Source organism: Mustelus asterias, chromosome 22, assembly GCF_964213995.1.
Source record: "Mustelus asterias chromosome 22, sMusAst1.hap1.1, whole genome shotgun sequence".
Classification (NCBI taxonomy): Eukaryota; Metazoa; Chordata; class Chondrichthyes; order Carcharhiniformes; family Triakidae; genus Mustelus; species Mustelus asterias.
Window position 1 is genome coordinate 32,373,586 of NC_135822.1, and position 17,779 is coordinate 32,391,364.

The 17,779-nt window shown below is 42.7% G+C and overlaps 1 protein-coding gene across 1 annotated transcript in view; it reads left to right on the plus strand.

Moving 5' to 3' along the window:
* The window catches only part of disp3 (dispatched RND transporter family member 3), a 249,008-nt gene that overhangs the window by 137,078 nt on the left and 94,151 nt on the right, over positions 1 to 17,779 (plus strand). Inside the window, exons 10-12 of the mRNA XM_078239103.1 lie at positions 21 to 96; positions 1,002 to 1,163; positions 6,565 to 6,726. Coding sequence (XP_078095229.1) covers positions 21 to 96; positions 1,002 to 1,163; positions 6,565 to 6,726 — 400 coding nt within the window. The remainder of the gene's footprint in view (positions 1 to 20; positions 97 to 1,001; positions 1,164 to 6,564; positions 6,727 to 17,779) is intronic.

Here is a 17,779-nt window from a genome sequence, read left to right on the forward strand (position 1 = left end):
CACTTCTAGTCACAGACCAGGATTCATTGGCGATTGGTGGGATATTACAATACTTGGATGATGACATACCACTTCTATCAGTTGAGGAAGAAGCAGGTATCTCTTTTCTTCCTGAAGATTAATTTATAATGAAACTCTTGTTTCGTAACATGCATGTGATTAAAATATACAAAGCACAATACAATGATGAAGTATGGAATACATTAATATAATATCCTAGCACATAGAAATTTCTTGAAGTGCTTCACTCAATGAAGTACTTGGTGTGCATTGACTGTTCTGCCAGCAAATACAATCGCCATTCAGTACCAGTAACATCCCACAAACTGGCCAGTTTATCCAGTTGCTTGTTAGTGCTATTGGTTGAGGGAGAAGTGATGCCAGGACACTGGGAGAATTCCTGTTTTTCCTGCTTTGCAGCATATTAAAATTGTTGGAGACATTTGTGGAGTTTGCACGTTCTCCCCGTGTCTGTATGGATTTCCTCTGGGTGCTCCAGTTTCCTCCCACAGTACTAAGATGAACAGGTTAGGTGGATTGGCCATGTAAATTGTCCCTTAGTGTCCTAAGATGTGTCGGTCAGAGGGGTTAGCAGGATAAGTGTGTGGGGTTACAGGAATAGGATCAGGGTGAATGCTCTGTCAAAGAGTTGATGTAGACTTGATGGGCCAAATGGTCTCCTTCTGCACTGGAGGCATTCTATGACATCTTAGCAAACTAAAATCTATTACATGATTCCCATTTTACAGAAATCTTTGTGAAGACATTACGGCAAGTTCACTGGTTTCTTGTCAGAAGTAGTGCACCATTTTCATCATATTAATCTTTTTTAGTCTTTGTGAAAGGCCACGTTGCAACTAATGAAAAGAATAGATTATTTTACAGCATGATTCCTTGCAGCATCCTTGCAAATAAATTATTTTTAAAAATGTAAAGTTTTGCCAGATATATTTTCACATATATGCATCTCATTAAAATAATATATTACTTTTTTTCTAAAGCTTCCTTGGATAATGGGGACGTCCCTTTGGTGTCACTGGTGCCGGAGGCATTTCCATCGGAAGACGAAAGACATAACCCTGGTCAACTGATAGCAAGACTGCAGGACGTACTTTACCATTTTGTTGTACTTCCTGCGGTCAAAAATAAATGGATTATTTTAGGTAAGAATTTACATAGGTTATTGTTGAACTGTTGACATTTCAATCCAAATGGAGAGATCAGAACATTAGCAAGCGTCAGAGGAAAATAGTGATCTTATACACTTGAAGAAACAGTGTGCATGTTATCAGTATTCATTTTTTCAACATGAGTGTGAAAAGAAAAAATCCTGCATTTATTCATGTCTTTCATGGCCTCAGGATGTCCCTAAGCACTTTACAACCAATTAAGGTACTTTTATTGAAGTGGCGTCACAGTTGTAATGTAGAAATTGCTATAAGGATTGTTTTTATCTCGCACCTTTAATGTAATAAAACATCCCAAAGCACTCCATAGAGACCTATAACCTCCTGGTTCTGCAGCATCACATTTGGGGGATGCCCCAGAGACGCACTGGGGAATCCCTCTAGGAGATTCCCATGGGCTAATTTCCCCTAGATAATTGTGCTGAGCTGGGAACCATCTGACAAAGAGATTTAAGTTGCTAACTTCAATCATTTCTGCCAGTTTTACTCTAATGGTTACACTGGAAGAGTTAGAAGGAAAAGATGCCGTCTGGAGTAGCTATTTCAAACACCTGGACCAGGCCCCACACGGGAAACTGCCCCCAAACCCACGAGCACCCAGAGGACGCCTCCACCCTCAAACAGGCAATCACCTGGCCTGACTGGATCCAATACCGGATCCCCCTCCCAGGCCCAACTCTGACCCCTTCCCCCCACAGCCCAGCTTCTCTCATGATCCAACCAACCAGCCCCCCTCCACCCCAACCTCCCTCCAAGTCCAACCGTGACACTCTGCTGCTCCCTCCTCCTAATCCAACTCCAGAATCCTCCTCTGGGTTTGAGTCTACCATCCCAGTTTACCCCCCCTATTCCCCAGTTCACCCCATTCCATTTCGTTGACCCCTCTCCCCCCCCCCCCCCCCCCCCCACCCCCCCCCCACCCACCAGTCTTCTCCTGTTTTGACTCTGCCCCCTTATTCCAACTTCACTTCCCCACAGGTCTCCCGTCATTCCGACTCCCACCCTCCCCCTTCCAACTGCACCCCCCCACCCTCCACCCACCTCGGGTCTCCCCACCATTCCAATTTCAACAAGGAGAAGTCCCTCCAAAATGGTAATCCATCACTGATTGCCATTCCAAGGAATTTACAGACTATCATAAAATAAAATATGACACAGCTACGTAAGGAGATATGGGGATTGCTGGCCAAAAGCATGGCCAACCATGGCGCATCGTCTCCTGCCACCAAGGAAAATGTTGTGGGTCAGCCAGAGAATCCTGGCACAAGGCCCTGTTTAACTGGGAGTTAGTGTAGGTCAGTGAACACAAGGGTGAGTAGCAGTTGGTGGAAATTAGCAGTTCTAGGTGACTTCACATTTACAAAGATTACAGTGCGAAAAGGGGATGGAATCTCAAGTGACAAACCAGAGTTTGGAGTGGGGACCAAAGACAGTGGCTTCAGCCTTTCCAATATTAAATTGGAAGAAATGTCTGGTCATCTGATATTGGATGTTAGATAAGCAGTCCAATAGTTTAGAATGTTCAAACAAGATAGGGGTGAAGTAGAATTGGATAACACGGACATACAGATGGAAACTAACAGTGTTTTTGGATGACGTCATTTAGGGGCAGTATGTAGATGAGAAATATGAAAGGGCTAAGAATCCTTGGAACACCAGAGGTAACAGATGTGAGAGTGGGGAAAGAAACAATGATCGTAATTGTATGGCTATGAATAGATAGATAAGAATGCATTAGGTCCTGACATTACTCTATGATCCTGTCAGATCTGGTGATGAATGGCTAAACCAGTTGGCTGCCATATCCATTTAAGTCTGTGTCCTTTGGATTTAAGGGAGCAGCGATGAGAGCCACAGCAAGGGCAATGGCCAGGAACCACCAGTCGTTAAATGCTAAAAGCACTATTTGATTAGATTTGTTATTGTCACATGTATTAGTATACAGTGAAAAGTATTGTTTCTTGCGCACTATACAGACAAAGCATACCGTTCATAGAGAAGGAAACGAGAGAGTGCAGAATGTAGTGTTACAGTCATAGCTAAGGTGTAGAGAAAGATCAACTTAATGCAAGGTAGGTCCATTCAAAAGTCTGATGGCAGCAGGGAAGAAGCTGTTCTTGAGTCGGTTGGTATGTGACCTCAGACTTTTGTTTCTTTTTCCCGACAGAAGAAGGTGGAAGAGAGAATGTCCGGGGTGCGTGGGGTCCTCAATTATGCTGCCTGCTTTGCCAAGGTAGCAGGAAGTGTAGACAGAGTCAATGGTTGGAGGCTGGTTTGCATGATGGATTGGGCTACATTCATGACTTTTTGTAGTTTCTTGCGGTCTTGGGCAGAGCAGGAACCATACCAAGCTGTGATACAACCAGAAAGAATGCTTTCTATGTTGCATCTGTAAAAGTTGGTGAGAGTCATAGCTGACATGCCAAATTTCCTTCGTCTTCTGAGAAAGTGGGCTTTCTTAACTATACTGTCGGCATGGGGGGACCAGAACAGGTTGTTGGTGATCTGGACATCTAAGAATTTGAAGCTGTCAACCATTTCTACTTCGTCCCCGTTGATGTAGACAGGGGCACAGTAGTTCTCCACTTCGCTTCCTGAAGTCGATGACAATCTCCTTTATTTTGTTGACATCGAGGGAGAGATTATTGTTGCAGCACCAGTTCACCAGATTCTCTATCTCATACCTGTACTCTGTCTCGTCATTGTTTGAGATCCAACCCACTACAGTGGTCGTCAGCAAACTTGAAAATCGAGTTGGAGGGGAATTTGGCCACACGTCATAGGTGTATTAAGGAGTATAGTAGGAGTGCCTGATTTTCCAACATTGATCTGGTCACTGGCATCACTGATAATTTCCTCTATTCAACTTTTATCTTTTAAAATTGCTGAATTTTTCCATTGCTTCATGCAATTGACAAATCACTGGCTCTCAGAATTAATTATCAAAGCTATGTTTCTTCAAGCTGTTTTAATTTCTTAGTGGAACAGGGAGTGTGCGTAATACAGAGGAGTCTGGAATATTAACAAAGATAATTTTATGATGGTTTTGAAACTTATGATCCACAACAGAGTTTCCTATTTCTACTTAACAATTCAGTTCATGGGATTTGTTGGGGGAATTTTCTTTCATTATTTTTGTTTGATCATCTGAAAATAAACACACTGAAGCTTAACGCATGTCTGCTGTGCACAGTGGGAACAGAAATTGCTTCTTTTATTATTTCAGTATTCTTCTGTTGAATCAACTCTTCACAGTTAGTTGATTTATGATTTCTTTTTGAATTTCATTCCATTTGAAAAATATGACATTTGGGTAAATTCACTAATCCTACCTGGGAAGCCACACTTGAAGAAAACACAAATCTGAGAAAGAACTACCAGCTCTAGTGGAACTTGGAGTGTGGGATCAGTCAATGTCCCTTTTGTTTCTGTGGGTGTGAAAGGTATAATTTCTCCTCTCTTTCACCTGTGATGGATTTCACACATGGCTGGAAGCAATTAAATGATAATTGCACCATTGGTTGAAGAAGCTTTTTGTTTCTGTCAGCAATCGATCCAATTTGCACTTCTGCTGCTTGTTTGCTTGTGTTCTCAACTGGCCAAGGATATCTCAATTGAAAGTTTTTCAGATGCCAAAGCTGTTCCCTCATGAATCTTCAATGTACAAGACAATATTCTTTAATATTCAAGACATTATTGGATTTTTCTTCTAATTCCTCTTCAGTGTATAATATATTTCAAGGGTTAATGAAATTTCAGTGTATGCAAAAGCAACAAAGCCTAAAATCTTTGAAAAAATTGTAGGAGGCTTTTCAGAATAAAATAAGGGCTGCAGGTTAAGTACTGCTATTTAGGTTAATATATTTGACATTATGGAATGTCAAGATTCATCAGCTAGTTGATTCTTGTAGAGAAATCATTTAATGCTGACTGTCTAGGCCTATGTGTAGTACAGGTGAAAAATACTGGACCCAAAGAATTGCCATTTCACTCAACCACTATAATAAACAGAATATGGTTGCAGTGGTGAGGGATGGAGGCCACTGGCTCCCAGGGGCCTGATATTGAATTGAGTGGTAGTCCAAGTATTGTCAAGCAATTCAACTAGAGAGAATTGCTTCCTAGAAGACTACATTCTGGCAGCCAGTCATCTCCACAATTTGTATATATTTGTCACCCCCACCTTAGCTTGGGTCTCTTTGCAGAATTTTAGGAAAGCATCAATCTTGGGAGTCAATGGGATAATATTACTCCTTCTCATATGTGTAAATGTTGCATATGGACTGATGGAAACATACTGTAAACCTATACTCTTTGCTTGTTGAGTTTAAAATTCTATGATTAGCATGTAAACATTGACAGGTTAGATTGCAAATTTCCCTGTCATGAGTGATCCTTGCAAAACGTATAAACTAATGGGTTCATATTAATATAAACATAGAAACCTAAGTAGATCATTCAGATTTTCAAACCTGTTCTGCTATTCAATTAGATAATGGCTGATCTGTATTTCAACCCCACTTATCTACCTTTGCTCCATATCCCTTTCACATCTTTCCCCAATTAATAAACCTATTGACCTCAGTCTTGAAAGTTTCAAAAGGCCAGAAGCAACAGCCTATTGGGGAGAATTCTACAAGCTTTGGCCTGTAACTTCCAATCTCCATGGTAGCATAACTGGGGGCACCCCAAAGATGTACTGGGGACACACCCCAACACCATCCCACTTCACTCCTGAAGGTTCCCAGGTAAGGACTGCAATTGAGTTCGCAAACTTCAGATGGTTCCTGCTGGTTTACAGTAATAGTCACTCAGAAAAAGTTAGAAGAATTAAAACCACTTTTAGCTTCTGGATAACTATTGTACTTACTCCCCCTCCCATGCACCACACAGATTTTGCCTGGCCTGAGTCGAAATGTTGGGCGAGATAAAAGCAGCTGGATTTCAAGGTAAGTAATTATGAATGGAGTGGCAATCTGACTCAATTGCCACTCCAATGGAAGATACGGGGACCCAGTGTTTCTTGATTTCACTTCTGAATGTCCTGGTTCTTACTTTAAGGTTGTAATTTTTTTTATCCACTGTGAAGATGCTAACGCCTTATTAAAATGTGTAATTTCAAGACATTCATTTTCAAAACAATATGCTAAATTCACTAATTACAAAAATGCAGCAGAGTTTAGGGATGGAGTGATGACACAATATCAATTCCCCCAACTTTTGCTCAAGCGCAGCTCCTCATCAGATCTGTGGGATCAGTTAATTTGCACTCTTACATATGGAAAACATAGATAACTTTTTAAAAAATGAAACTGACTATTTTCTAAGTAAAAAGACACATTTCTTTGTTGATCGGTTTTATGTTTCATCCTTTCAGGCCTTTACATTATTACCCTGGTAATATCCATAGGATTTGCAATCCAACTACGAGCAGCCAGCAGAACACCTCTGCTCTTCAGCCCTGATACCAATATTCAGGTCCTGCTCGACCTCAAGTATAACCTCAGTGCAGAGGGCATTTCCTGTGTCACATGCTCGGGTAAGGTCATGGATCCATTACTAACCAACAGTGTATTTCATGGATGTGGATGTTGTTGATAAGGCCAGCATTTATTTCCTGTCTCTAATTGCCCTTGAGAGGTGGTGTTTGAGCTGCCTTGAACTGTTGCTGTCCCTATGGTGAAACATTTTTGACCCAGTGACAATGAAAGAATGGCGATATGTTTTACAGTCAGTACAATGTGTGACTTAGAGGAAGTGGTTTTCCCATGTGCCTGCTGTCCTTGTTCTTCTAAGAGGTAGAGGTCGCAGATTTAGAAGATGGTGTCAGGGATGCCTTGGAGAGTTGCTGCACTGCATCTTGTAGATGGTACACACAAAAGCAGCAGCACAACACAAGAAATAGAATTGAATGGCAGGTCAGGTTGAAGGGTCTGGTGCCCACCAGACCCTTCAACCTGACGTGCCATTCAATATGATCATGGTGCATCTGTGCTGGCCTCAACTCCATTTTCCCTCTATTCCTCAATCTATCAGGTATTTATCCACCTCCACTTTAAATACTTCTAATGATTCAGCCTCCACTACCCTTTGGGCAGAGAATTCCTGCAATTCACCATCCTCTGTGAGAAGAAATTTTTATGTGTCTTAGTTTTAAGAGAATGGCCCTTTATCTTGTAGCTATGTCCCCTTGTTCCAGACTCTCCCACTAGTGAAAACATCTCACCATCTATCCTGTCTGAATAAGGTGACCCCTCACTCTTCTAAACTTCAAGGAATACAGACCCAGACTTTTTAGTCTCTCTTGTTAGGACAACCCTCTCATCCTAGGAATGAACCTGGTGAATCTCCTTTGTACTACCTCCAATGTTACTATATCCTTTTTAAGGTAAGGAGACCAAAACTGTGCACAATATTCCAGGTGAGGCTTCACCAACACTCTGTACAATTGCAACAAAACCTCCCTATTTTTAAACTCCAATCCTTTTGCAATGAAGATCAAAATACAATTTGATGCCTTAACTACTTGGTGGACCTGCCTGTTAGCTTTTTGTGATTCATGCACTAGAACGGCGGCATGGTAGCACAGTGGTTAGCACTGCTGCTTCACAGCTCCAGGGACCTGGGTTCGATTCCCGGCTTGGGTCACTGTCTGTGTGGAGTTTGCACATTCTCCTCATGTCTGCGTGGGTTTCCTCCAGGTGCTCCGGTTTCCTCCCACAGTCTAAAAATGTGCGGGTTAGGTTGATTGGCCATGCTAAAATTGCCCCTTAGTGTCCTGAGATGCGTAGGTTAGAGGGATTAGCGGGTAAATGTATAGGGATAAGGAGGTAGGGCCTGGGTGGGATTGTGGTCGGTGCAGACTCGATGGGCCAGATGGCCTCTTTCTGCACTGTAGGGATTCTATGATTCTAACACCTAGATACCTCTATACGTCACTCACCTGTAGTATCTCTCCATTTAGATAATCTGCTTTTTGATTCCTCCTACCAAAGTGTAGGAGCTCACACTTCCCCACATTAAACTCCACTTGGCAGGTTTTAGCCCAGTCACCCAATCTATCTATATCGTGTTGCAGACTCTCAATATCGTCATCACAACATGTCCTTCCCTCTATCTTCGTATCATCGGCAAATTTGGAAAGCTTCCTCGAGCTCGTTAATGTAAATAGTGAACAATTGCAGGCCAAGAATTGATCCCTGCGATACTCCACTAGTTACATCTTTCCACTCTGAAAAGGACCCATTTATTCCAACTCTCTATTTTCTATGTGACAGCCGGTTTTCAATCCATGCTAACACACTTTCTCCATTTCCATGATATTTTACTTTATGCACCAGTCTCCTATGTGGCACCTTGTCAAATGCCTTTTGGCAATCTAAATACACTACATCTACAGGTTCCCCTCTATCTACTCTTCCTGTCACATCCTCAATTCAAGCAGATTTGTCAAACGTGATTCACCTTTCATAAAGCCATGTTGCTTAGGTTTAACTTTATTCATCTTTCCTAAATGATTAGCTTTTTCCTCTTTGATTATTGACACCAGCATCTTGCCAATAATAGATGTTAAACTACCTGGCCTATAGCTCCCTGCCTTCAGCCCTTCTCCCTTTTTGAAGAAGGGTGTCATGTTGGCTGTTTTCCAATCGTCTGGTACCCTCCAGAATTTAGCGAGTTGTGAAAAATTTCAACCAATGGGTCCAATGTTTCTGCAGCCACTTCCATTAAAACCCGAGCGTGCAGTTCATCAGGTCCTGGTGACTTGTTCACTTTTAGCCCCTTGAGTTTCTCTAATACTCTATCCTTTTGTGATTGGGATTTTTGTAGGTTCTACCATGTTATTTGAAATCAGTCCATCTCATAACTTAGGGATATTTGCAATGTCTTCCACGGTGAAGACTGATGCAAAACATTTATTTAGCATATCCACCATTTCTTTGTTTGCTGTTATCAATTCACTTGCCTCATTCAGTAGAGGTTCCACATTTATCTTGGCCACCTGTTTTCTATCCAGAGAAACTTTTACTGTTTGTTTTAATGCTGCATTCAGGTTTTCACTCAACCTTCATTCCCTCCCTTCTTATGAGCTCTTTAGTCTGATACGCTGCTGGATCCTAAAAGCATCCAGTCCTCTGATCTATCACTATCCCTTGCCACTTTGTATATCCTGCTTTTCAATTTAACATTATATTCACTTCCTTTGTTAACCAAGGAATTTGTCTCTTTCTTGTGGAATCTCTCTTTTTGATTGGGATAGACCCCTGCTGAGAATTTTGGAGCAGCTGTCTGAATATTTGTCACCGCTCATGTACTGGGGCGGTATGGTGGCACAGTGGTTAGCACTGCTGCCTCACAGCTCCAGGGATCTGGGTTCAATTCTGGCCTCGAGTCACTGTTCGTGCAGAATCTGCACATTCTCCCCGTGTCTGCATGGGTTTCCTCCGGGTGCTCCGGTTTCCTCCCACAGTCCAAAGATGTGCAGGTTAGGTTGATTGGTCATGCTAAAATTGTCCCTTAGTGTCAGGGGATTAGCAGGGTAAATAGGTGGGGTTATGGGAAAAGGGCCTGGGTGGGATTGTGGTCAGTTCAAATTCGATGGGCTGAATGGCCTCCTTCTGCACTGTAGGGATTCTATGACCTGTATCTTAGTTTGTTTACCTAGTTCACCTTAGACAATTCCTCCCTCATACCATTATAACTGCCCTTATTTAAGTCAAAGACATTGGTTATGGATCTATGGCATTCACCCTGAACTGTATCTGGAATTCTATTATATTGTGGTTACTATCCCCTAGGAGGATCCTTGACCACAAGATCCTTTATTAATCCCTCTTCATTGCACAAAACCAAACCTACAACAGCCTGTTCCTGGGTAGGTTCCACAAGTTCTTCAGCTCTGCTACCCTTGTCAGTTTGGTTTGTCCAATCAATATGCAGATTAAAATCTCCCATGATAATTGCAGTTCCCTTCAAACATGCACTTGATATTTACCCATTTATGCTCTGACCTCTTGAGAGGTCACATTTCAGGTTGCTATAGACTACTCCCACCCTTGTCTTCCTTCCCCTTCTATTCATGATTTCAACCCAAACCGATTCTACATCACTATCCACTGCCTTTATATCACGACTCAGCAATGCTCTGAAACCTACTCTTGCGTTGCAATCTGTGCTCATCTATCTTGTTGCAAATGTTTGTGCAGTCAGATAAAGTACATTCAGCTTTGATTTTTTTTCACAGTAGTTTACAACTCTAGATTTGCTCTGTGCTGCATCTTTTTGTTTACATTTCCTGTCCCAGCCTGCTACACTATGACAATCAAGTTCCCCTTCACTATGCTTTGCCACCGCTCTCTCAAATACTCCTGATTTTTTTAAACCCTCTGTGCCTCTAGTTAATGTTCTTGTATGAGTCCTTGGTGTAATATAATGTTCATATAATCTGCACCTTTCTGTAGTTTTCTATTGACACTCCAACTGATCACTAACCTGCACTCCTACCTTTAACTTTGACTTCCCAATTTTCCAAGCAACTGAACCCTCAACCCCCACTCTTTTTATTTTAAAGCCCTCTCTACTTCCCTAGTTATACCTTCGACAAGAAGGCTGGTCCAGCATGGTCCAAATATAGGCCGTCCCAATGGTACAGCCCCCACTTTCCCCAGTACTGATGCCAATGTCCCACAAACTGATACCCACTTCTCCCGCATCATTCTTTGAGCCACATATTCATTTCTCTAATTTTACATACCCCATGGCTGTAGGGATCAGAATTTTAAGGTGGCGGTGAATGGGCTGCTCGTCAAAAAGCTGCCACATCTTGGTTGGTGTTGAGTTTCTTGCGTGTTGTTGGATTCCCCAGATGAGTGAAGATCCAATCACATACCTGATCACTGCCTCGTAGATGTTGGAAAAAATTTAGGGGAATCAAAGGGTGAGTTACTCATCACAAAATAACCACCCATGACCTGCTGTTATCACAGTACAGTGGAGCCCCGATTTAACGTGCCCCGATTTAGCGCAAAATCGGATATAACACGGTAGTATCATCGGACCCGTTTTTTTCCCACTAATAATTGGCAAATTTTGTGCGACCCCGCTTTTATGGACCCCAATCGTCGTGTTATAACGGGGCTCCACTGTATTTATATTGCTAGTCTAGTTAAGTTCCTGGTGCACAGTAATCTAGATGGTGTTGATGGAATATTGGGCAATGCCGAAGCTCACCCAAGGCCTTGGTAAGGCCCTTAAGAGCCACTTTGGGGCCTTTTCTCCACCAACGTCAGCGTTTAGGCTGGCGGGCACTCGATATTTCAGGGTGGTAGACTGGAAGAGTTAAAAAAAACTTGATCTTGGGCTGGAACAGTTGTAGACGCCCATTAGGGGCACCTTCCACTCATGGATCGGACACCTGCAGACCCCCTTATCATCATCCTCTCCACCCTCTGACTATCTCCTGATTACCCACTTGCTGCAGGCATTGACTGTTTCATTATCTGAGGAGTCGCAAATGCATCTGTGCACCATAGCATTCCCACTTCTGAACTTAGGATGGAGACAAGATCATTGAAGACAGCCGAAAACGGTTGGGCTGAAGAGATTGCCAATTAACTCCTGTAACGTTGGGTCCTTAGTTAGTTACGCCTCCAACCTGTGGCATTTCCATTTTGCCTTCAATTTTACTAGGGCTTCTTGATTCTGTACTTGGTCAAATGCTGCCTTGATGTCAAGGGCAATTACTTTCTCTTCAGTTCTGGTTTTCAACTTTTAGTCTATGTTTGGACCATGGCTACTCTAATGTCTAGAGTCTGATGATCCCGGCAGAACCCAAACTGAGTATCAATGAACAGATTATTGACGACACCTTTCATCACTTTGCTGATGTTTGAGAATGGATTGATGAGGTAGTAATTAGGCTGGATTATGTAATGTTCTAACTGTGTTAGGATTTGTGGGTTTTAACAAAAAGAACAGATGAGGTTTGTCAACCTAGTCCATCTTCGGTTTGAACCATGTAAGAAACATGTTTTTTGTGAAAATTATGGCTGGTGCCCATGTCTCACTCATTGCATAATTATGCACTAACACTCAATCTCCTTGTTGAAATGAGCATTGTTTTGCTCTCACTTCTTGTCTAGCAGCTCGAGATTGTTGTTGACATTCTACTATCTCTGAAGTTTCTGGAGGTAATGACAAATCAAAAAAGTTCTTATCTATCTTTTTAAGAGTAGGAATGCAGGTAAACTTTGGGTAATCGCATGAGTAGTGTTTCTATAAGATGCCAAAAAGCTATTCACGTAACTTAATAACAAACGTCGCTCTCATAAAGCTTTTAAATAATGCTTCAAGGATTGTATGAAGCTTTGAGCTAATCCATTGGTTGATAGATAATAAGGTGCAGATTTTATATGCTGAATACCATTTACTTTGAGATAATCCTCAAACTCTTGTGAGATAAACTGTGAACCATCATCGCTAACAATCTGTACCATTTTACCAAACCTTACAAAATATTCGCCAAGTTTCTCAATGGTTTGTTCAGATGTGGTAGATCTCACTTCTGGCCACTTTGAGTGTGCACCAATAATGACTAAGAACATGTAACCATCAAATGGACCAGCAAAAGTGACATGCAATTATTGTTATGACATTTTAGGCCATTCCCAAGGGTGGAAAGGAGCATTACCTACGAGCTCAGCCATTTGACTTCTGCGCATTATCTGAAACCCGCACACACTCCATTTTCCATTGATTTTGCTTTACATGTTGTTCCCTCAGGCACTGTATATCCTTGCTGGAGAGTAATTTTTTTTTGTATTGAAATGGTGTTTCAACTTGCTTGGTACCACTGCTGTGTTTGAGAGCTTCTTACAAATTAGGCATTCTGGGACAGGACAAGAGGCATCACCAGTCCACGAAAATCCAGAGGCCAAGTAGCTGTTACTACACTGTCTGTGTACAAATTTTGCTTTTTTTCTCCTGAAGTTTTGTTCTTTTGTCCGCATCTCAATCAAAGTTCCGTTCTTCACTTCACTTCAAGCACTTATCCATGACAAGCTGTGGTCATACACACCACACTACAAAATAAGTGCCCTCGAGCATCAACATACAAGCAAAATTTCAGCTCTTTGGCCATGCCAAGTTGAAAATTACTCCTCCAAAGTTGTATCCTTACTCCAACACTACACAGCACAGAGTTACCAACCTTCAGTGTTGATCTTCGGGGCTTCTTTTGGAGTTTCTTCAATGACTAGGACTTCTCCCGAGCCCACCTCACTTAAGGTCAGTTCCTTGTAACCCCTTTTCTAATTGGAATCTGTTTCACCTTTTAACTTCATTGGTTCCTCTTTCTTACCTCTGTCTTCTTCCTTTACTGGGAACCTTGATGTTTTTACTTCTCCCTGTCTTCTCTCCTGTTTTTTTCGATCTCTCCCTGTCGCCTTCACTTCTCCCAGGGTGTTCGCACCATTTTGGTGTTTCCACTTTGTGCGCAGGCGTACGGGGCCTTTGTTGTCTTTTCTGTGCATCGCCAAGTCCCAAGGAACCTGGGCTCTCCCGTGTATGCACCAGCTGGGAAAGGATAACAGAGTTAAAGCAGTTCCTGACTTCACTAACTCAAACCTATTCCTTCCTTCCATACCTGCCATATGTTGCGTCCTGATGATGTGGGTCAGTGAGGTTTGGGTCTGCTGCCTCCCTAAGTAGGCCAGAGGCAGCATCAGAGGAATGTAGGTGAATAGGCCTGCCTCAGTTCTTGGAGACATCAGTCCAAATCTCCACATTGCTCTTAGGTCAACTCATCCCACCATCAGCCGACCCCCCCCCCCCCCCCCCCCCCCCGCCCCGCCCGCCATCCATCTCCATCCTCTCTCCAAGCCCTCACATATCCCTTCATGCCTCCTCATATACTCATGCAACTTCCATGTCGTACCCTCACGCCTCCTCCATGACACCTCATACCCCCATGACCCCCACTACCCCTATGTATCCTCCTTAGCCAGTCACCCAGTTTCCACTATGAACAGACCTCAAGAGTCGTGTAATGACAATGAGATGCCTTTGAAATGGATTTGAAAAAAAACTAAACCTCTAACAATTTGATGAACTGTCACTCAAACATGCTACCATTCATACTGCACAGAAACAAAACTCCAGTCCTGTTGAAAAAATGTATAATCCCTTTAGGTGGCACAACAAGGAGCTGGAGGAGGCCATTTGGCCCTTTGAGCCTGCTGTGCTATTTAAGAAGATCATGGCTTACCTGATTAAGTTATGGAAATAAACAAGCATCTATTGAGAAACTACATTAAACGCAGGTAATCCTATGACCTCTTAAACTTTCAATCAAACCATGATCTGTCTCCTGAACAGTTATGTGAACAAAGCCCCTTCTGCATTAAGTGCTTCAGCAGCTTTTGAAACTCAGTCAAGCATGATGGACTTCGCTGCCAAACCAAACCGTTACAGCTCCAGACAATGGAACATATTGAAACTAAACAAGGGGTGGAATTTTCCCCCCCAAAAATTTAAGGCTGGAATTTTCCGGCTGTTCACGCCAGCAGGATTCTCTGGTCCCACTGCAGTGAATGGAGATTTGGCTAAGCGTCAAATTCTCCATCCGTGCTCACAGTAGCAGAGCGTGAATGGCCGGAAAATTCCAGTCTAGGTGTCATAACAGCAAGAATAACGGAGCGATCCACGTCAGTTTCTCAGATGCACTCCGCACAATCATCCCACACTTTTTCAGGGAGTGGTGAGTTATGTGCCAGAGGGCCTAACCACGCCAGTGAGCCCAGCTTCCGAGCACTTGGCACCATTTTGCAGGGGGTTCCTGGTCTCAGAGTGCACTGGGAGACCCCCTCCCTGCCCCCATGGACATTGCGACTTCCCTCATCACAGCATGTTCCCCCCACCTGTACCCTGACATGGCTAACCAGCATCAGGGCCCTCCTGATGTGTTCCCTTGCCTGACCCCTGACATACCTCACCATACCCCCCACTCAGGCCCCAACCTGCTCCTGGCACATTGGCAGTGCCCAGTTGGCGCTGCTGGGTTATCTGCTGGTCACTGCTAGGGTGTCTGAACATTGCCAGCTGGGCACTGCCTGATGGGTACTGCCCGGTCATGCCCCGACCACCCAGGTGCTTCACCCACATGGCCAACACGCAGGTCTCTACTAGTGGAGACCAGTAGTGATTCTTGCCATTTTCATGCTGCACCCAAAGGTTGGAAGATCCCATGCGCTGGGAGTCAAACAGGCTATACATATTTAAGTGCTACTTTGGATATGCTAATCACAAACTGGTTTGTGCCATTCAAGGAATTGGGTTGATTGCAAACCTTTTGACGCTGGGCGTGAAGCCAATTTTTACGCTCGCATGCTATTTTCCAGGATCAGCGCGATCCGCGCCACATGCAGCGAGGTGGAAAAATCATTATTTTTTTAAGTTTAAGTAAGTAGTTGTTTCTACCAATAATACCCAGGACTTTGGTAAAGAATGGTCAGCCTTCCGTTTAGCTTTAGAGGATGAGAATCTGTACACAAAATAAAGGCAGGAGATTGCAGACACATTTGTTTGTCTGCAGCGCACTTTACATCTGCAATCTCCAGAAAGAAATGTGCCAAACTGCAGTCACTGTTGTACAGTCCAGTAATGTTCAAACAAAAGACAAAATAAGGAGGAAAAAGTCAAACTATTTGCTCCTGACTTGGCTTTTGTTGCATTTGATTGTTTTGTCTGGATGAGCCTGATTTAGGATCTATCAAAGCCTTTGCTGTTAACCCCAACTTGAGCTTTTAATCTCAAAACACAATTGCAGCCAATGTACTAAAATGGCACAAGTCAAAGCCAACCAACCATGAAATTGGATCTCAACCTGAAATTCAGAAACTGCTGCTTTAACTTGTACAGGGGAGATGATACATGACAGTGCATTACAGAACGTGTCCTGTACAGTATTATTAATATATATCTGAATGACACTAAATGTATTATCCTATTCAGGGTGCAGGTGAGCGGAAATCAAAATTTATCACCAGTTGGTTGGGACTGATCAGCTCTGGTTTAGGTTACATACACGCACATTGCTGATGACCACACAAGCTTGAGCATGCCATCCTTGTACTGGAATATCATACGTGATAAATGTAGTAATCATATCACATCATACAACTGTCAGATTTTTCTATAGCTAGTGCATCTTCCATCTTTTTGAGAGCTTCCCTATTATGTTTTAAAAGTGCTGTTAAATGGTTGCTGAAATGATTGCCACTTCACAACAGCAAGTCTGCCTTTCCATTTACTAAATTAATCTTGTGTTTCATCTCTGTCTGAAATACTTGTGTTGAATTAGTTTGTAATAATGAAGAAATGTTTCCACTTGTAAATGTCAACAGAAAATGGGGTTCAAAGTGACACCTCATCTATTTTGAGTAACTTGCTGGAAATTTCAGGGATCTAAGGCCTCCGACTTTATATTTTTATTAAATATACATATATCCTCATGGCTGATTTCTAAAATGTTAAAAGTAGGATAACGGTCACTTTAAAATGGCGAAAGCCGTGTCTCTCTATGACCCTCAAACAATAAGAATTAATACGGTAGACCTTAGTGGCATCCAATGGGCTGCAGAGACACATTTCAATGAGAACTCTCCAAAGGTCATCTGCATTTCATAAGCCAGGCCTGGAACAATCAGAGCCGATTTGTCTGCTGGGGAAAAGGACCCTACAAACTCGCTATAAAACTTAATTGTTGGAACATTAACTATCTCAGGACCCAGCCAAAGGGATACAAACCTTTTGTCAAAGTCAAAATGAAGAGGTACGAGTCTTGAGACATTACCCCCTAACTGGTGGAATGAGTAATATTGCCTTGTGGTTCTAAGAAACCTCAATCTGCCATTTTTCCATCTACTTAGCAGCAGTACAGAAAAGGGGGTTTGTGCAGACTGAATACTTGGCCCCATCTACAATATTTCAACTGGAACTTTTGTACCATCGCCTACAAGGCTGATTCACCTCTATGTGCCTATCCCATTGTGGAAGCCAACTCTACTGGAAAAGTAAATAATCTAGCATCAATTCAGCATACCCACCTCTGTTTAAAAAATACACCATTGAACTTTGTTTCTGGACTCTGGACATGAAACAATAATTCTTTTCTATGTGGTCTTTGCCCTGTCAATGTTTCTTTCGCTATCCCTCCAGAACTGGGGGTCATAGTTTGAGGATAAGGGGTAAACGTTTTAAGACTGAGGTGAGGAGAAAATTCTTCAGCCAGAGAATGATGGATCTGTGGAATTCACTGCCACAGAAAGTAGTTGAGGCCAAAACGTTGTGTGATTTCAAGTAGAAATTAGATGTAGCTCTTAGGGTTGAAGGGGTCAATAGATATGGAGGAAGGCGGAACCAGGGTGTTGAATTTGATGATCAGTCATGGTCAAAATGAATGGCAGAGCAGGCTCGAAGGGCCAAATGGCCTACTCCTGCTTCTAGTTTTTATGTTTCTATGTATCAAGTGCACAGAGGCCTACGTAGAAAGCACCCCCTCCCCCCCTTAGGTGTTTTGAGTGTGTGCAAATAAA